Here is a 22,047-nt window from a genome sequence, read left to right on the forward strand (position 1 = left end):
TGCTACTAATAAAGTATTTGCCGCATGCCTCAAAATTAATCATAGGAGAGATCAAGACACCACAGCTCAGAACTACATTCATTCATTGTTAAACCCATACTCCTTCCCGTGCTCTACAGTATATTTTCCAATCTGAACTAGGTCTCCGGGTCTTTTAATCCTGCCTCTCATTCCCATACCCCCACCTGACATACACAGATATCCTTAAAGATACACACATTACTTAAAGATGTTGAAACACATTCTACAAACAGAACCCCCCTCACTTCTGATCTTTCTAATTGAGAGATTCTCTGCCTGTTTCTATACTCAAAGAAACTTTAAGTGAGAACACAAATATTTCTTCTTCTGAGAAACCTTCCAGGTCTGACCTTAACCCTACCCTCTCCCAGCCAAGCCTCAGGAAAGATTACGGGTCCTTTCCTGTGTTCCTGCACTACATTATGTCATAAGTACTGCTTTCTGTTTTTTCTCATTTTATCCTATGAGTTCCTCAAGGCCCAAAACTGTGTTTTATTTCTCCGTGTTCCCAGAATCTAGCATAATGCCTCACATTGACAATACACTTAGGGAATATTTGTTGAAGGCGCTTCAAGCAGAAGTTGTAGGCAGAACTGATCTAGGCATCCTATTGATTGTGCTATGTTGTTACTTTTTATCTTAAAAAAATTAAATGTGCAAAGGTAAAAATATTTGGGGCAAAAACATACTATTTCCTTTTGTATGATTGAGAGAATTATTTTAAAGTGTTTTTTCTCATGTCAGCATTCTCTCAGGTTTTCAGAAGCTGATGATACAAGCCCTGTGCTTCCCTTTCTTCCTCCAGCCTTTAATGCTTCTCTTTGAGGATTTCACCACGTGTTGCCACATCCTCCAGGGGATGGGAAGGAGAAAGGAGACTTAAATTGCTGCTGTTTTACTCCTCAGCATCTCTGTTGAAGCATTTCAGGGCGAAAGAAATATTGACACTGATACAGTAGATTTCTCAGTCTCTTCATAACTTTATAGCCTCAGTGAAGCTACTCCGTGCATCGTAGCTCTTTATTCCTGAGCATTTTTATAAAAGGGATTAACACAATGGAACCCAAGTATTCTCTTAAGTATAAATGTATACTGATCAGAAGTGTGAATAGTTTGTAAATCATTGTCACAGACTTTCTTTATTTTTTCCTTTTTCTCATGTTAGGAAACAGTGAAAGACTGTCTCTCCCTTCCCATTGTTACAGGAATGCTGAAGTTAGGCAAAATGAGATCGGTGTCTTACATACTTTCTTGCACAAGGGATTATCAATGATGGTTTATTATATGGTCTAATGTATATTGAACATCCAGAATTTACACAGGAGTTAGATGAGAAAGACAGCCACACACACACACACACACACACACACACACACACACACACACACTCAGGCTTATTGCCCAAGAATGCTATTTATTTACAACATTGAAACGGTTTGCATTAAGATGATGCTATCCGTGTTGGCATATTTTCCAATTATACTAAAGTAAGAATCTTGTTAGGAAGAAAGCAGTCTCAAATCTGCTCTTTAATGACTTAAGGATAAGCTGGTTTAACAGGCATCTTATCAACAGAAAGAGAACATACAGTCCCCAGACAAGTTCAGAGTCATTTACTTTATTCACAGCTCAGGGTGCTACTTGGCATGTGCATGTGGTATATTTTATGTAGAGCACGGCTTGATTTTTTTTTCTTTGCGTCTAGTAACGTTACTGCATGAATTTCTTATAATCATTGTGAATCTTCATGTGGTCATAGTAGCTTTCTTTTTTCACTAAATATATGCATTTATCTTTTAGATTTCCATGTAGAAGAGGCACTGGATTGGCCTGGAGTATACTTGTTGCCAGGCCAGGTTTCTGGGGTGGCTCTAGACCCTAAGAATAACCTGGTGATTTTCCACAGAGGTGACCATGTCTGGGATGGAAAGTAAGTAACATTTTTTTCTTCAAGCAGTAAATGAAAATAAAAACAGCATACATTGTTTTTCATTAATTAAACTGAGCATAATGCTGAGAGAACTATGAAGGCTCTTTTTGAACTTGATTTTTGTGAGCAAAACATATTTGTTCTTTTAATGTACGGCTGTGATAAGTAGAAGAGAGGCAGTCTCGTGCATTTGCAAGCAATTAAGATAGTTTCACAGACTGGTTTGTGGAAAGAAAGCAATAACAGTCTGGGATTCTGCCTACTTACCATTTTGTTCTCTCCTCCTTGAAGCTACCTTCACCTTCCTAAGGAGAGTAATATTAAAGGCAGTTAAAACAGTACATGGCTGAGGCATTTCAAGACTTCAGAAAAAGTGCATCATGATAAATGATCAACTCAGTTGCTAGCAGACTACAATAAAGCACTTTGTTATTTTCATGTACTGGGTACAAAGGCTGCTGGATTCTCCCTCCCTGTAAGACTGCTCCCTGCCAGTGATAACTTAGCCTTCCCGGGAGTATGTTGCGGTTGCAGCAGTTTGGCCACCACATGTGTAGAAATGATTCCTTGGTCTTCACATCTTCATATAGATTAATTTTATTACTCAAATTTGCTCTTTTCATAAGCACCAGAGACTTAAGAATAACACTAGGACTAATTCCCCTGCATTTCCCTGTGAGTTTTTCTTTCCAAATTTTATTCTATCTTCCGCTATCTTCTCCTAAGGATTTTTGATAAAAATGTCTAAAAAAAAAAAAAAAATTTACTGAGTGCTTACTATGGTCCTGTGCCTGTTGTAAAAGTTTACATAAATTACCTCACAACAGTTAGGCTCTGTTATTGTCATCATCATTTACATTTTATAGATGAAGAAACTGAGGGAAGATTTTTTGTGTGTGTTTGTTTTGTTTTTGTTTTGGGGGGAGGTAAATTAGGTTTATTTATCTATTTATTTTCAATGGAGGGGCTGGGGATTGAACTCAGGACCTTGTGCATGCTGAGCATGCGCTCCTCCACTTGAGCTCTACCCCACCCCCACAGAAGGTAAGTGTTTTGCCCCAAATCTCAAACCAGGCAAAGGCAGTTCCTTTCTGTCTGACTCCAGAGCTGGCCCACTTATCCACCTGTGATACATACTGCCTTTTAGAAGATTATGAGCACATTTACCTGATTGTATTTTTAAAAGCTTGCTCCAAAATTTAGCAGGTTATCTTAATTCTCCTGAATAATGAATATCCATTTATTCATTTGTTTTATCACAAATTTACATATGAAGGTAAATTTTAAAATATCTTATGAACTAAGTGTAATGAATCTTGTCCTTTCAAGTGTGCAGCTGTGGGATCTCATTTGGAAACTTGAGGATCCATCCATAAACAGTCCAATTGTTTATTTCCTCCATTCTCAGAGATGCTGATTAAATTATGCTAAACCTGTTCTGTCATGTACACATGTGTGTAGTTTTCTTTGTGCAACTGAAGATGGAATTCAGTCAGCATTTCAAAATAGATTGATAGCTTTGTTACTGTTTAATTGTCCTTTCCAGTTGTCACAGTTGAGAATGGAATCTGAGAAAGAGATCAGTTCAGAGTTAAAGCAGTCGAACTCAACATCTCTATTCATACATCTCTCTTACAGTGTCTTAGTCATTATTGAACATCTAATGGTATTTTAACAAGTGCTTTCAAAAGCAAACTATTACTATTCATTGTAGCATATTCTTCATTTTAATGAATATTGCTGCATTTTCTGCATGGATTTCTAGCCACATTTTATCAGACGAGAAAATTACAGCATCATTTTCCCCCATGGATACTGTTTCAGCTGGCTAAAGCTAAATTGGACAAAGTCCAACTTTCCATTTTAATGTGATATTCATTCCAAGTAAACAGCAGAGGCTGGAATAGTTTAATAGAAAAAGGGATCAGTAAAGGCCAGCTTGGGGTAGATGACACAAGACCATGAAACAAGAGCCACACAAGAACATTTTCTGGGACTTATATGGCAGTCCTCGCTCAAGACCTGCTTTTTCCTGGCATCTCGCTTTCATCTGGATAACCAGTTTCATGTGTAAATGGATTCCAGTTTCATTGCCAAAGCCCCAGTGTGTTTACCCTGATAAATGTCACCGACAAAGAGGTGCTGTTAAAAATGCAAGACTTCTTCAGGGCAGGCGTGCTGATTGAACTCATTAAATCTCTGTTTCTTCTTTCTTCTTCATCTTTTTCTTTCAGGTGTAAGAATATTTGTTCTCTCTCTTTCCTCTTGGCGTCTCTTGTATTGCCCGTTGGCTTCTAATAGTCTCTGCAATCCATGCTTGTGAGAAAGTTCTCTCCTGGTCTCTGCTTTTACCCACTGTCTGCTTTATTATTCATGAAGAGAATTAGAAGTGGATTTCTCTGTTAATTGTCTTTTAGGAAAATAGATATGGATATGTGTGCCCTGCTCTTTGAATGGTCATGCATGGCCATCCTTCCTCTATGCATAAATCGCCTTTTATAAAATGGACAAAGCACGTAGCTTTTCTTCTCCCTCATTGAATATCCAAGGATTGCTCAAAGGAAAAGACAGCACCTTCCTGAGGAACTTGTGATGTGCTGATAAGAGACAATGGGAATTAAAGATTGGGTGGAAACTGCATTCTTGTTGCTGCCACTGCTTGAATAGAAGGGTGAGAAATCCTGTATTAATTTTCCTTGGAAGCTTTCCCATCCTGATGTTTCTCATGTTCACAAAATGATAAGTTCCATAAGGCCAGGACTTGCTTGCTCTAAATCAAAACTAAGCAGTCTATATCCCCTAATTTTTAGGAAATGATCATTCTTCAAGTATCAGACAGTGCTTGGAGTTAATAATAATCACTAATTAATACTCAGTACTCAAAGCTCTTTTGAAAGCATCACATCACCTGTCTTTATAGAAGTACTATTAGTCTTCATTCTTACTGGTAGCCTTGATCAGCCCTTACTCTTCTACTTAATCGTGCTAAATTGGCATGGCAACCAAAATAATAATAGTAATAGTAATAACAGTAATAATAATAATAATAATAATAATAATAATAATAATAATAATAATAATAATAAAACGCTTGCCCTCCTGAAAGATGACTGTCATTCCCTTTCTCAGTTTGACTTCCATTGTCCTCCTTGTTTGTCCCTTTGTTCAGTACGGCTACTTTAAGAAGCTGCTTCTAGCTGAAAGAGGAAATGATTACCAGCAGGGTGTAATGAAACTTTAAAGAGCCTCTCGTCTGCCCTGGTGTCAGGGCAGCAGGGCAGCTAGAGTTCTTTAAAGTTTAAATGCCTCCCGGCAGGAGCTGGGTAGCTCGCACCTCGGTAACAGCTGTTCCTGGGTCTCCGTTTTCTTCCATTTATCTCAGCTTTGGTTAAGGTTCTACCCTGCAGGCCTGACCTCACATACCCTCTTAAGAAAACCATGGGTTTTACTCCTAATTTTTAGGTCCTAAAAGTTGTTCCTTGTGTGTCATTTGTCACTTCTTCACATGGAGTTGGACGGGATTTGGGGAGCTGTATCACCTGGGATTCATTCTGTAACCAGTAGGAGAGAAAACCCATCACAAACTAGCTTAGGAAAAGAAAAGTTTATTAGTTTGTATGATAAAAATTTTAAGGGTGTGGTAGCTCAAATGACGCCACCGGGGTTCATTTAACACATTTTCTACTGGTTGGCTCCATTCTTGAGCCCGAATTGATCTTCCTTCCCCACTTGCAGCTTCAGAATTAACAGAAGAGACAGTGCATGTCTCTGATAGGTCAACAGGAAGTCCTTAAATTGAGAATGTTGCAATCTTCAGGCTGACTTAGGTCATGTCTCCTCCATCCCTGAACTAAATCATTGTGGGGAGAGGCATGAAATCCACTCTTCAGCTTAGCCAGTTTTTTGTTCTATCCTTGGAATGTGAGAGTGGAGTTGACATTATCAAAAGCAAATGGACTGAGAGTGAGGCTCAGTATGTTGGGTCAACTAAAGAAAAATTGAGTTTTCATTAGCACAAAATGGGGCAGTAGACGTTGGGCACCCAGAATAGCAAATGTCCACCGGAAAGCTCATCTCCAACTTCCCAAATGCAGACATCTCTATACAGAGTCTTCCACGGTCATCTGGTGCTTGAACTCTTTAAGTGCCAAGAAATTCCCTACATGTGAGACATACTTTCCAATTATGGGTCTCATTTAGATGACTCAAAGTTCTTTATGATGTTAAACTCAAACCTGAGTCCTCTAACTTCACCTTCATGACAGCTGAATGCGGGGTGAATTTACTCCCATTTATCCATGTCAGTTACTTGCGTATTTGAAGAAAGTCTTATCTTCTCCAGACTGAATGTCCCCCAGGCCCTCAGCCAGTGTTCATGATGACATGATAGTGTCATCTGAAGGTGATCTGGCTTCTCAGTCCTTTAAAGTTTTTTGGTTGAGAAGTGGCCATAGTACCTCATGTATTATCTAATCATCAATGCAGTTGCTTTCCTTGGTGTGTATTCTCATTGTCTATTAGTATGAAAGGATTGTATTCAATTTTGTCAGCAGTCATAATCACCTTGTTGCCTTGTGTTGAGTTTGTAATCTAACAGGATCTCCAAATATATTTCATAACATTGTGCTCAGGTTTTTACTGTAAATTTATACTTAGGCAGTGGTTTTCAGGGTTTTTCTCCAATTACATTTTACTTCATTAGATTTAGCATTTCTTCAATTTACGGATATTATTCTATTCTTTGTTAAGCAGAGAATGAGCTGTCCCTCCCCTCCTTATGATCTGTTTGATGAGCTTTCATGTCTTTATACATGCTCTTTATAAAATTTGAATAGTTGAATGGTTGGTCTAGCAAGTTTAATTCTTAAAGATGTGGTCTTCTGGGAATCTTCTCCCACCTGCCCCTCCCCCAGATGGCTCACAAACCATCTCTTCATCAGTGCTTTATGGAATTTTGCCAAGATCTATTATTTCAGAAATCTGTCTGCTTCCTAACTTTCATAAAAACCAGTTCAAGATTTGCCTCACTAGTTTTCTTGAGTCTCAGTTAAGGCATATCTGCTTGAGTTTCTGCTTCTGTATCTGAAGATTCTCTCATACTTTAAGAATGACCTGGGCTTGGAAAGTAGAACTCAAAATGACTGAGTGGTACCTTAGTACTGTCACATCTGGGAGAAAGTGTAAGGAGTCCTACAAAAAGAATGTGTCCATATCCTACCCCTCTCGCTCATGCTGCCATTTCCCGTTTCACTCAAGCCATTTTCTTCCAGTGTTATGCCACTTTCTCTGATTCTTCTTAGCTATGGGACCATGTTTCCATCTCTCCTACAAATACAAATTTAATCTGATAGCTGGTGGAGAGATTCTCCGGTCCAGGTAGGTCAATCCTAGGAAGAGAAAACCACGTTTTTTTGAAGACAGGAAACCTAGGCTGGAGTCTTGGTCTCCGTTTCTCAGCTTTGAGACCTAAATCAAGACACTTGAATGCTGATTCTCAGTTTCCTAGTCCAAAAAATGAGGGTTTTAGTGGGTGCCTCATTCTGTTGAGTAACCAAAAGCACCTTGTTCAAATGACATCCCCTGTGGCCTTACTGACTGAGCAGAGCCCGGTGCCGTGATACCTAGCTCTTTGTTCTTCTCGTCCCTGTGTGGGATGTCTCCAGAGCTTGGTCCAGCAGGGCAGTAAACAGTCACACGTTTCTTTGTTTGCTCACCTTTTTCCCTCTGCATAGGGGTTCTTCTTTGCAAAAAATAAAAATCTTTAAATTAAAAAAATATATATATATAAAGAAGTAAGTGTTTTTAACATAGTGTAGAATTATATTCCATTTTAAGTTTTGGCCTTTGAACGGTATGTCTTTGCTTTCCTAACTTTGAGGGTACCTTTCCATTTATTTTCTCGCTTGAACACCTATGGTTCTTTCTCCAGCTTCTTAATTTATATAATTACAATGTTATATTTTACTTCTCTCTTCAGCTTCTATTATTTATTTTGCATTCGCTTGATTTTGATTGATGGCACCGAAGTTTATTTTCTCCCTATTCTAGTTCTGTTTGTGTGTGAATATAGCAAAGCATTTCTTTTCAGCCTTATCTAAACTGTTTGATTAGCTGCTAATGTGCAAAATCATTAATGGAGGATTCAAACTGCTAAAATAAAGAACTGATGAATTCCAGCCCACAGGCCACAGTTCAGTCTTTTCTGCTGAATACTTTTTCAGGGAAGCAAACAGAAATCAGCAGTGCTCCAGGCACTGTGTGAAATGTGCAGGGTATTATTATATCCTGTAAAAAGTTAAATGTGATTGAAATAAAGACCTCTCTGCAGCATATAATGTGGGGTGGCTGCTTTAGAACACTAAATAAGCAGTTTGCTATAGCAACGGTGTATCCAGCTCTATAATCTGACATCCATTTGTTCAGAGGTTACTTTTCTTTGAATTACAGGAGAGTTTATAAATTACTTTATTTGGCAGATTTAATGTATGTGTGTGTGTGTGATTTTCCCGTTTGAGGAAAAAACATCAATTCCTTTTATTGCTTGCCCTATGTAACTACCAGGGGCCAGCTGTTAGATACGGAAGCCCCAGCTACCCCAAGTGAAAGGATTAGGACTCGTCAACCTATCCATTGAGTGACTGAATGTCCCTTGATGCTGCCCATTTAAATATATAGACATCTGTTAAAGCGTAACACAAAAGATTTTCAATGAAACAGTTGGGCCTATTGTGTTGTGGTTAATTTCTTTATAGCCATAATCATCCCAAGAATTCTAAAATTTTATTTTTTGTTTTTTATGTTACTGAAGTTAATTAGTATATTTAAATGATGCTAATATATGTAGAGTTTCATCTTTGGGTTTTGTTTGGTTTTGTTTTGTTTCATTTTGTGTTATTCTTTTTCTTTGTTTTGAGAAGTGGTGTTTAATGAACAGATTCTCTAATCAGTAAATTCAAGAACTTGCCTGATCACTGAGATCCTGAATGGATACAGGGGAAGTGTAGTAATACTATGAATAATTACCATAAAGCTGCATACCATAGGAAAGGTGGTTATTCTAAAGCATCATATAAAATGCCCTCTAAACATATGCTAATGACACAGGGGTAATTTGTGATACCGGAAAAAAAAAAACTAACCAAAAAACAAACCATATTATTAGTTGTTATACTGTAATAAGATACTAAGAAAAATTTCCTGATAAGTTGAAAGATATGGTATTTTCTATGTGTCCAATTTTTATTATAAAAATCTGATTTATTTACTCAGTAGCTTATTTGTTGCTTATTTTTCTTTTAGTCTTTCACTTGCTATTTCACAATTTTTTATAACATCACCAAAAATGGATAATAAAATAAAAGGGATATGATCCTCAAATTAGTTAATTTTGTTATTTATTACCACCACTAGAAACCTGACATTTGCAGATTATGAGTCTAGATCCACACACACAATTGGGTTTGTGACAACAAAACATCTACTACTTGATACATCGTTTTCTGTATTCATGAATGTATATTCAGACATTGTTTTCTATATAAACATCCATTGATGAAGGATGTTTTTCACTTACCTGCACGTCAGCCACATTTCATTCAGTCTGACTAGCATAAGGACTGTGGGTCTGGATTACTTATATTTCTTCCTTGACATACCTTGTTTTCTTGGAAGCCAAGCCCAACACTGCAGGTCCTTGACGTTGAGTTTACATGGCTGCCACTGAGCAATTTAAGCTAGAGTTTACATTTTTAAAGGTCTGAGTGTCTGAAAGAATAAGCTGGCACTATAAAAATAATTTAAGTTAGAAGAATTCAACATATGCTTCTGACGGTGAGGAGGTGGGAGGAACTTACTTTCTCCCCATCAATAGGTTGTAGGAATGTTATTTCCTAAAATAGTAGGACCCGTGATTCACAACTGATGGTGACTTTTTAAGTGAATGACAAGACAGACCAAAGAGTACTGCACCCTATTTCTTGGTGAAATCATGAACAAGTCAATATGTCAGGCTTCCTGTGTGGTTTGTTATTTTGCAAATAAAAGGAGACGTGGCATTAGATTTGCTGAGTGTTGATGGGCTCCAAATTTTATCAGGATGTTCAATAGGCAATTGAACTGCCACTATTACTAGCTGTCAGTAGTGGGTCAGCACACTATCTGTACATCAGGTAGAGAGCACTTGGTAAGAAGTACAAGGACTTGGTAACTTTCCATATTACTAACTCCTAGGTGGGGGTGGGGTGGAGAAGTAATGTACTAGTATATTCCATGCCCAAGCAAATAAACTGCAAGAATAAATGAAAATTTTAGGAAATACAAAATGGAAAGGGAAATCTAAATATGATCAGTGGATTTTATCAATATGAAAACCTGGTTATGATATTGTACTATAGTTGTGCAAATGCTACCAGTGAGGAAACTGGTTAATTGTACACAGACTCTCTCTGTATTATTTCTTTCAGCTGCATGTGAATCTACAATTATCTCAAAATTCCACCTTAAAAAAGGGGAAAACAAATCTTGACTCCTTACAGTCAGAGAAAGCATAATTCTCATATTACTTAGATTGCTATTACGCCATTACATATTATGAAATGCTTCTGAATAATGAGGAAATAAGACTTAAGCCTCAAAAAGAGATAAATGCAGAGACTTCATCCTATTACATATGAATATGAAACTGTAACATACAATGAGTCTTAGACATGTTGAACTTATGTTATCCAATGTCATTGACAAGTTGGAAAAAGACATAGATCACTGTTGGTTGAATCCAAAACCTTTGTTTTCTAGGAGACTGGCTTGTTATATTTTCAGTACAGAATTCATCTCAAAAATACAGTTTCAGATTTAAGATAAGCTTTTTGGTGTTTCATTGTACTGAGAAAGAGTTACTTCTATTTGTCCTTTACTGTTGTCCCCTGGTTTAATAATACCTTGTATATTCTGACATTGGTTCTATCTAATAAAATTTTATATTTCAATTGAATAATTATCCAGTGACTGTCATAAATTCTGCTTTGTTAGTGATGTTACTTCTATTCTGTAAACTTATGCATTTTTTTCCTTAGGTACTGCTTTGTGGTTTTAACTACACATAATAGCATATGTAAGCAGTGTTACCTAAGTTTTAGGTTGACAAAGCTGAATCAATATTTTTTATTCAATTGAATGCATCATTAATAAGAACTACTTCAGGGACTTATTATTATCTTTCAGGAAAAATATGCCCAAAAGACTATAACAGTCAAGAAGCTCAAAGTAATTGTGTGATGTATATTTTTAATGGCAAGAGAATGTAATTTTGAGATTTTTGTTCTCCTACTGGGACTCTACAAAAGTTCCGTAGAAATAACAACCAACTAAACAATGGGGGTATGACAGGTTTGAGCAGTCTGTTGCCTTCCAAATTGCAAATGTTTCTCCATAAATATTTAATGTTAGTCAGATTCTTCTTGTGCTTATACAGTTGAACTACAAAATGTTAATAGTTTTTTTCACAGCCTTATCTGATTCTATAAAGGAAATTGTGTTTTACAGAAATATTCACTGGTCATCCATTGACTTCATCTGGCTACACACACACACACACACACACACACACACACACACACACACACACACACACACATACATATAAAACATTTTTATGCACTCCCCCACCCCACACACACAGCTTAACTATGTGTTGATCAATTCTTTTTTTTTTTTTTAATATAAGTTGATCTCTTGGTGTTTGGTGTATTTACCTCTATGTTACATAAACTTGGAATAGAAGAGTTTATCTTTGCCATTTATCCCAAATAATTTCCAAAACAGGAATTTAAATAAATACAATGCCTGTGGTAACATTCAGTTTAAAGAAAGGTATCACTAACAATTCAGATAGAAATATAAATGAAAGAAATATATGTAAACATATATGTTTGTAATATTTTATAATAACCTTGAAGGTACAGAGTTAAAAAGCAGGAATTGTCATATTCATTTTAGCATTGATATTATTACATAGTTGTCCATTTTGTACTTATAGAAAAGCTGTTACATGGAAGAAGTTTTATGTCTCTAAGCACATTTTTGTTTCAAGAATCAATTGTTTTATGTTTTTGAAATATTTGAGCATTCTGTCCTGTATCCACACAACATGTATTTGTGTGTTGTACCTATGCCAAGAGAAATGGCAAACATATTTGATCACTGTCCTTCCTGCTATCATTTACATTTTCCTTATCATTACACAGAAAGTTCAAATACGTTATGCTTTCTTTTGTAGTTTGAAAGAAAACAACTATTAAATTAAAACATTTTGAGGAGCTTTTAAAAAAAAATTCCTTTAAGGGTTCTCAGTAGTGTTTCTTAAACTCTCATGTGAATATGACTCACCTGGGGATCTTGTGGAAGTGCAGGCTCAGGTTTGGTGGGTCTCTTGGCGGTTCCCATGTTCTCCTCCCCTGACGCTCACTAGTTCTGCAGGCTAATGGTATCTGTGTGATCCAAGATGCTGAAATGTGAAGGGCAAAGAGTGAAGTCAGGGACCACCAAGTCCTTCTCTTGATTCTGTATTTCGAATCTCAAGTGAATCATCTGCATTTCTTAAGTTCACTGATGTTTTTGATTGGTTTATTTTCCATTCTAATGCATTTTTCTTTTTAGCTCTTTTGACAGCAAGTTTGTTTACCAGCAAAGAGGACTCGGACCAATTGAAGAAGACACTATTCTGGTCATAGATCCAAATAACGCTGCAGTACTCCAGTCCAGTGGAAAAAATCTGTAAGTTCAGTCACTTATGTTGTTGTTAATGCTTGTGCTACATATATTGGTATAAAGTGTGTCATTGGATCTGGTCTTTGAAAGAGCATGTTGCCCAGCAGTGGTGAGAAAGCACTTAAGAAAGCAGGAGACAAATTTGGCCGTCTAGTCTTTCATTTTCTGATTAGGTGGTTCTAAACCCTGACTGAATACTAGAATCACTTGGAAGGTTCAAAAACCTTAAATTCAGATTTAGTCTGGGATGGAGCCCAGGTATCAAAACAGTACTTTAAAAAAGTTCTCCAGGTCATTGTAATACATAGTCAAGCTTTAGAGAGTCATTTATATACATAGAGCTAATGAAGTGAGTTGCTGGTCAGCTAGATCTGAAGATTAAAAAAAAAATTTCTTGAGCAGAGAAGTTACATAACCAAATTCATCAACTAATCACCCTTAAGAAAAAAGGCTTCTCTCTCCCCATATCAAAGTGAAGACTAAGCAAATGTCATTTTCAACTTTCCATAGCAGGTATAGGTAATTTGGCTTTGAAAATCTCTTCATTATTTGGTCATTTCTAGATGGCATTCGGCAGCCAAAAAAAGTTGGCTGATATTTATGGTCATTGAAAGAAAGGGGCACCTGCTTACAAAGTGTCCTCAACCATTGTAACCTGGCAGCTTCCAGGACTATACCCAACTCCATCTGCTTAGCCACAGAGAAGGCCAGGCTCATTGAAAAGCAGGGAGCCATCCACTTTGAGTGCAGCTGCTGACGAAGATAATCATAATTCACTTCTTATAGGATTCTAAGATGGTGAGTCAGGGGTCAGATCCTAATACTAGTGCCACCACTCACTGTGTTTGAACCTGCCTCTTCAGTGCTCTATCCATTAATCAGAGCATTCTCATTCCAGAAGGGATCAAGGAGGATGGAGGAGCAACTGCAGCTAAATCACCTTGGCCAATAGTGGGGTGTCTCTGTCAAAACCATAACCCTCACCTTTCAGTAGCCAAATAGACTCTAGTTCCATTAATTAGTCAAGATCAGAGTCTTACACTCTTGGCTCAGGAAGAAAAATCTGGTGCCAACACCACGTGTGGAATGTCAGGTGTCATCTGACCACAACCACGTTACAATATTGCCAATGTGTTTGTTAACTCTGTCCACGTTCCTTAAGCTTGTCAGCCTCCATCCACATTAGTTTACAGTTCTCTTACCCAGGTCATCCCAACTGATTTGTTAAACAGATTAACCTTCTCTAACGATTATCCAGCACACCACTTCACTTTGTCTAGATGATCACAGCCCATATCTGCTAGAATGAGTTTTCTGTGGGTTTTACTATCTTCAGTAGACACTCTTAAAGCTTTTCAGTCATATGTTTAATATTTTATATTAGCACAGCATTATATTACCTTGCCCCATATTTAAACTATTCAATCCATATAAATCCATTTATAGTTCTCCAATTTGTTTTATACACATTTCTAAGATGTTAATATTTATGATCTTAGAACTTGTTTTTAAATTGATGTTACTTGTGTTATTTGCTCTAATATACTGTACTTAATAATATATATGACTGATATGGAGGCTTCATTTATAGATTTTAAAATGATTAAGTACTGCTCAAGATTTTTCACAAGGAGGTCTCTACTGAAATGGGTATTTTCATGTAACAACTCATTTTGGTCTTTAACATAGTAATACAGGTATACATTTATCAACCTATAAATTTGTATTGCCTTTACAGATTAATTAGCAAAAAAAAATTCCTCTCCTGTATGCTTTGGGAGTAATTATATAATAAAGACAGTTGTTTTTATTTTGCAGATTTTACTTGCCACATGGCTTAAGCATAGATAAAGATGGAAATTATTGGGTCACTGACGTAGCTCTTCACCAGGTAATCTTCTATTTGGCAATTATTCAAATAGAAGCTAATGGAGTTGTGCTTTTAAAATGTTCTGGAGCTGTCTAGGTCTCTTTCTGTGATGCAGTCAGTTTATAACAACAACAGCAACAACAAATGGAGCAGCCACATCTGAAATGGTTCTTTTAGAGCTCAGTGCTAAGAAAAACTAATCTGTACGTGATCAAGCCACCCTTCTCTGTGGGGCTGGCAGGAATCTTAGGGCCAGATGTGAAGCTTCACTCTACCAACCTCCTTCTTGGCTTTCTGTATTTGTTTTTCTTTCCTCTGTCCCCAGGTTTTAGTTCTATTTTTATCACCTCATGTGTTTTATATATTTTTCATAAACCATCTTAATCTTCTATAAATGGATGCAAAGTCTCTAGTGTATATATGTTTACATATAAAACAGCAAATGTTTGTTCTTTTTATGGAAGTTGTATTTCCATCACAGAATAGTCGTAATGTCCTCAAAAGATAAGCTCATGTTTAATACCTGTCTTATGAATAGGTGGGAAGGAACTAGGGGGAAAAAAAACTAGAACTGAGAAGGCGTAGCTACAAGAATCTTCAAACATCATCTCAGTAAACGTTTATTGCACTTGTATTGTCTGGAGAGTATTGTACTATTAGCTAAGGTAAGACAGAAAGGAAGGGCAGGGTGGGTGGAACAGGACATCCATGTACTAGTCTCCATTCACCATTAATGAGCTAGATTAACTTGAGCAAATCACCTAATCTCTATCAGCCTCGTTTATCGAATGAAGAAATCAGACTAGATAATTTCTAGAATCCCATCCAGTTCTAAAAACTGTCTTCTTTTAAATAAGTCTCTGGGAGCTTACACTCTAATTCCATATGCAAGCAGTCTCAGCCAGGTAGGTGCGTGTCAATATTAACCATGCAAAGTGGGAAAGGCTTTTGTTCTTTCTTTAAAAGGTGTTCAAACTGGATCCAAACAGTAAAGGAGGGCCTCTGTTAATCCTGGGAAGGAGCATGCAACCAGGCAGTGACCAGAATCACTTCTGTCAGCCCACCGATGTGGCTGTGGATCCAGACACTGGAACCATCTATGTATCAGATGGTTACTGCAACAGTCGGATTGTGCAGTTTTCGCCAAGTGGAAAGTTCGTCACACAGTGGGGAGAAGGTACTCAATGAGACTCTTGATGTCTAATTGTGATTCTTAGCCAACGTCACTAGGAGCAAGAGATTGGCCACCCCTCACATTCTTTAGGATGTAATTGTCCCCTGAAGCTAGAAAAACAGGGCCTCTGTATGCATCCAGTTGGCTCCTCACACACACGTAAAGTCTTGTAAGAGGACAAAAGAATGCTTCTACATAAAAACTTTAAACTTTGTCCAAATAGGGAGAAAATCTGTAATGCACTTGTGGGTAAGAGATATTAACTGCTTTACCTTATTTTTTCCTCTGGTTCCAGGTATTTAATGGTTTACTATGTTGAGTTTTGAAAATTAGAAAACTTTAGTCAGACTTTGGGTGATTTTACAAATCATATATCTGAGGTTTTTCTGTGTTCTGTAGAGTCTGCTGGGAGCCATCCTAAACCAGGCCAGTTCAGTGTTCCTCATAGCTTGGCCCTTGTGCCTCGTTTGGGCCAATTATGTGTGGCAGACAGAGAGAATGGTCGGATCCAGTGTTTTAAAACTGACACCAAAGAATTTGTGCGAGAGATTAAGCATGCGTCATTTGGAAGAAATGTATTTGCAATTTCATACATACCAGGTATTTCTTCTTTATTTTTTCTGTTTTCTCATACTATACTCTGTCCTTAAAAAGTATTTGTCTAATTTTATTATGCTCTTATTATAAATTTTTATGAAGGAATTGAAGGTGCATTATATATCAGATCTTAAAACATTTTAAAACTGTTAGTGTATTATAAATCATTTGCAACTCAAATGCCACTGTTCTTTATATGGAAATAACAAAGAACTCAAAAGATTTAACAACTGTTTGTAATGGATTAAAAAATTGTTCCCAAACATTGATTTTTACTTTTCCTTAATTATGATCATTTGCTCTAGTTATTAAATGATTAATATTATGTCTTCACACATCATCAACAGATGGTGGATGACTCATAAAATAAATATTCAAAATAGTTCTTCACATTTTTTAGAAAAGTGGTGGCTAACTTTTTTAAGATATACATGTAAAGTAAGCGAGGCTTATGTGTAAATGCTAGGAGAAATGGCCAATAAAACCTGGAATTTTTTTTTCTCATTTCAAGATATTGTCTCAACTTAAAGAAAATCAGAAAAATAATCCAAACTTACAAAATAAGATTCATTTAATTCATATTGCAAAATAACTTAGCATAAGATTTCTTTTTATCATGAATACGAAATAACTGAAAATATATTTCTAGAATTTGTATGCAATTTTTACAGTATACTTCACAAATATATCTGCACCTATGTTAGTGCAGCATTGACTATGTAGTTATCAGTGTGATATTTGGGTTTCATATGCTGTTAGAGTTGCACATGGCTGCTGTCTCCCCAGGCCATCCCCAGTTTATTTAGGACATGGAGTAAAGGGACTTAAGCAACTGAAATAGGAGCAAGTTTGGCTTTCCTAAGGAGTAAGGAATAAAGAAGCAATAAAAGACTCTTGTTAATGTCAATGAAAGATAAATTATCATGTTGGCTTTTACCTCATATTTAGAGAATAAATTTGGTAAGACCATTTATCTAACAAAGAGGGTGATCAAGTTCATAGCGAATAAAAATAAGTACGAAGAGAAAAACATCAGGAGGAAAGAACAGAGGAAATCTGGTTAAAGAGAAAATCTAAGCAAAACACAAAGAGCAGTATTATTCAGTTCTCTCTACAACGTTGCACAATGGGAATTGACGTTGATGGCGTTGATGTTCTCCCTAGCATGATGTACTAAAGGACCCTATCCCGAAATTCTTAAAGAAAGACAAAAAATCCTTCAACACTGGTTTCGTATTTTATATATTTTATTGTTTTAATTCTTGGAAACATACTATTCCATCATCTTAAGTATTTATTTAACCAATATATCACAGTTTCCACTATTTTGGAAAAACTACTATACTAAGAAATACAGTTTTACTAAAAAAAAATGTAGTATGGAAAGAAACATTGATATAAAAAAGATGATCTAATTTTCTTAATTAGGAAAAAATATGTCTGACAATCTGGAATATGCATGTCACGTTTTCAGACTTTAGTATTTTGAAATCAGATCATTCTTCTATTTATATTGTACCTTTACTTAACTTTCTCTGCATATTTTTCTCTGATTCTACTTGTAGTTAGAGTAGGTATAACATAATTGTTAAAAAGTCTGATACCCCAAAATGACCGGCTCAAATAACCCAACTCTTCCCAATGTCTATTTAGGATACCTATGGTGTCTATGTGTCTATTTCTCCATCTATGTCATCTCATCTATATCTGATTTCTACTGGCTTCCTAAGTAGAACAGGCCTTGCAATTCCTGGGTTTTGTTACAAGGAGGCTAGTCCCCTAATCTGTTTGCCCCTATTTTATTACCCAGGAAGAGACATCTGCTAAGTATTTTGTTTTCTACTTTTGTGGCCTGCTGTAGGAACTGGGTTGACCCTACATTTCTTGTTTATGTAACATTATGTGCATGTATTTGAAAGCCAGTCTTATCCATATTTTAAAGGAAGATTAACTGGATATGTTGCCACAGGTTTGCTCTTTGCGGTGAATGGGAAGCCTTACTTTGAGAACCAAGAACCTGTACAGGGATTTGTGATGAACTTTTCCAGTGGAGAAATTATAGACGTCTTCAAGCCAGTGCGCAAGGTATTCACATACATTAACTATGGATGAGTTTTCATGAGAATACAACTAAAATATGAATCTTAGCATTCGATTAGTACTTGAATAATTTTTTTAAAAACTTTAAAGAGATGTGATAACTTTCTTAGCTAGGCTGAAGTGCTGTATACTATATTTTATTGAGAATAAATGTCCTTGTCTGTTCCTAGATGAATTTCTTCAGATGCAAATGTGTGCAGTTCTAAGGTTCTCAGTAGACTTTGTACAGGATGGCAGGTTTAAATTCACTTCAGTTGGAAAACGGGAAAAACAAGTCTTTTCCTGATTTCATCCAAGTAGAGAAGGTACCACAATGTGTTAAACTATACATGTCTACTTCTCTTAGAGCAACAGGAATCTTGTTTGCATTTTTTTTATGCTATGACTACGCTGAGCAACAAGATTTGAAAATAGCACTTCCTGGAAGGTATTCAAGTTCCAGAGACTTGGTTTAGATAAAAGACTAAAGTCTAATTTTGGCTTCAGAATGCTGTCCCGCTGTTTATTCTAACAGTGCTTTTACAAACTCAGTGAGTGTGGTGCAGTGTGACCATGGTCCTCTGTCTCCTCAGTTTACTTTCTCTGTAATAGGATTGTCAGAATGATCAGAATGTTCACATACACTGCCTGAATGTGCTTGTGGTACATCCATTTGAGAAAACCCAGCCTGCTGAAATGCTACAAATAAGAGTTATTTTTCAAAATATATAAAGATTTGTTGCTTTAATGGATCAAAATGCCACTCTCATAAGCCGCAGGATAAACTATACCTCCATACTCAAATTCTTACAGTATTCTTTAAGACACCAAATTTACTAGCTTAAAAAAAACTTTAAGATGCCTCAACATTTTAGAAATTTGTCTTAGAATGCTGACAGCTAGTCTGGGTCTTACCAAAATTCATTCTAGAAATATTTATTAAGTACCCACTCCTTGTCAGGCATCATGCTAGATACTAAGGATATGGTGGTGGACAGAACAGGACACAGACTTTCCCTCAAATGGAGTTTTAGCAAAAGTTACAGGATCCAAGCTGAAGCAAATAATCTGAAGTGAAGATTCTAGTACACATTTATTTTCTTTCTTTTTTGAGTTTATATTGATGTACAACAAACAGAAGTTTTCATAGAAGTGTTTCATCTGAAAAGCCATAAGCGATCATATATTCAATCATGGTAATCCTTCAGAAAGAAATCCATTATGTTGATAATATGTATTTTACTCCCGCAGTCTTTGAGCTTCTTCTTATCTATTGATAAAGAAAGTGAGATACTTAACTTCCTTTCGGTCTTCAATTGGTTTAACACAATGTTTGCTTGATTGTTCTTTTAATAATGTACTGTGTCAATCAGGGTTTTAACTTTGAATTCAGATACACATCTAGAAATCGACACTAAGTGCTATGCTAGAGGCTAGATTCTAAATGAGCCTTATTACTCATAAAAATGTGAGCAACCCAGGATGAAAATTTCAGAAAGCCTTGTGATTAAACATCATCATTGATGGGACGTTCAGGGATGAATACGTCACAATATATGGATCAGTACAGCAAACTTGAAAAAGAGAGTCTAACTCTAAGATGAAATTTGCTTTTCCTTTCCATAAACAAGACTTTAATATTACACCCAAACATAGAAATTTATTGTGTGTTGACTCAGTGATCTGAAATCCATTTATGAGTCTCAGAATTTTCATTTAATTAGATTATCATCACAAAGATTAAGTTTGGGTGAGGGTAATACTCTGGTGTATTGACTCTTGCATAAGAAGAAATTTCTCCTTCAAATCAAAAATCAAATTTTACATAATGGGTCGGTGCCGCTGTTGGTACCTGTCCACTACTTATCTCCTCATGTACTTCAGATCTCCCTCTTCTATTACATTCTTTAGAAATGTTTATGTCTGAATGTATGATCGTCATTATGTCTATGCAGGAAAATGAGATGGTAGGAAAATAAAGAAGATGATTCTATCAAATGTAGAAAAGTGATGAGGGCAAAAGATACCTGGTTGCCCCCCACATTCTTCCTTCCATAATCACAGCAAAGGCTTCCGGTCCCTCTCATCTGCTGTCACACACTCCCTCCAGGCTGGCATTTTTTTGTCTTCTTTCTTTTGCAAGGCTGCTCATGTGGAAAAAGAAGGGAATAATCCCCTCTGCTCCATATCACTCCCCCCAAAAAAGAAAAGAACAAAAGAAAGAAGGGAACAGTAAGCCCAGATTCATGTTATTTCTCCACCCTTAACAATGGAGATTAAAATGATGAGGTTTAACAGTATTTGAGCTTAAGGTTTACATAAGTGAAATTACTTACCCAGAGCTACACAGGAAGTAGCACAAGTGGATGTTAAATGCTGGTCTTTTTGACTATAAAATGTGTTTGACCTTTTAATCCCCTGAAGCCAGGGGATGTATTAAACAATAACATAACTTGGTGCAACTTCTTAGAGAACTATTTTACTTAACATCAAGTAAGTTTAAACATTATTTTGTGTTAAAGCAAACATAATTATGATATGGAGAGCACAAATTCCTTATGAATTTTTATGACAAAATATAAGACTTTGAGGGCAGATTGCCCGGAGGTGTATCACCAGATGCCCAGGATGATGCTGCCATTTTTTCTATGGTCAGTTTTATTTTGCTAAGAGAAGAGTTTCCAAAGCCTCAACTAGAAGATCTTTAAATCTGTTCAGCTCTGATGTATTAAAGCTTAATCCTAAACCTTACAGAAAAATCTTTTGTTTCAAATGACACAGAGCAGTGGAATAATTCATTTGAAAGATTATAGTTGAGTGCCTCTGACTGAAGTAGGACTAGATGTCCCAAAGTCCCATCCAGTAAGATTCCCCCTGAGATGCCCAAAGTAATTCCAGCAGAACCTTCATCTCCCTGTATCAGTTTGAGAACCACAGATAGAGGTTTATTGTTATTTTAGCCTTGAATTGATGATATTATGTGATTTACTTAAATAAAGCAAACTCAGATGCAGCAAAAATAGTCCTTGGAGGGAAGTTCATAGTGATACAGGCCTTCCTCAAAAACCAAAAACAATCTCAAACATCCTAACCTACCACCTAAAAGAATTAGAAAAATAATAACAAACAAAACCTAAAGTCAGCAGAAGGAAGAAAATAATAAATATCAGAAAGGAAATAAATAAAATAGAGATTGAAAAACAAGAAAAAAATTAATAGAACCAAGAGCTGGTTCTTTGAAAGAGTAAACAAAATCAACAAACCTCTGGCCAGGCTCACCAAGAAAAAAGAGAGCAGTCCCAGATAAACAAAATAAGAAATTAAAGAGGAAAAATAACAACCAATACCACAGAAATGCAAAAAACCATAAGAGAATACTATGAACAATTATATGCCAACAAATTGGACAAACTAGAAGAAATGGACAAGTTTATAGGAACATACAGCCCACCAAAACTGAATCAAGAAAAAAACAGGTAATTTGAACACCCTGATTACTAGATTTGAAATAGAATCTGTAATTTTTAAAAAAGGTCCCCACAAAACTCCAGGACTGGGTGGCTTCACTGGGGAATTCTACCAGACATACAAAGAAGAACTTACAGTAATTCT

At 36.3% G+C, this 22,047-nt stretch overlaps 1 protein-coding gene across 11 annotated transcripts in view; it reads left to right on the forward strand.

The window, feature by feature from the left end:
• PAM (peptidylglycine alpha-amidating monooxygenase) overlaps nucleotides 1–22,047 on the forward strand; it is a 214,337-nt gene that overhangs the window by 174,312 nt on the left and 17,978 nt on the right. For all 11 annotated transcript variants that reach the window (XM_032476440.1, XM_032476441.1, XM_032476430.1 and 8 more), the window contains 6 exons: nucleotides 1,822–1,951; nucleotides 12,605–12,721; nucleotides 14,534–14,606; nucleotides 15,552–15,762; nucleotides 16,159–16,359; nucleotides 18,326–18,441. In XM_032476440.1, coding sequence (XP_032332331.1) covers nucleotides 1,822–1,951; nucleotides 12,605–12,721; nucleotides 14,534–14,606; nucleotides 15,552–15,762; nucleotides 16,159–16,359; nucleotides 18,326–18,441 — 848 coding nt within the window. The remainder of the gene's footprint in view (nucleotides 1–1,821; nucleotides 1,952–12,604; nucleotides 12,722–14,533; nucleotides 14,607–15,551; nucleotides 15,763–16,158; nucleotides 16,360–18,325; nucleotides 18,442–22,047) is intronic.

This window comes from Camelus ferus, chromosome 3 (assembly GCF_009834535.1).
Source record: "Camelus ferus isolate YT-003-E chromosome 3, BCGSAC_Cfer_1.0, whole genome shotgun sequence".
Taxonomy (NCBI): Eukaryota; Metazoa; Chordata; class Mammalia; order Artiodactyla; family Camelidae; genus Camelus; species Camelus ferus.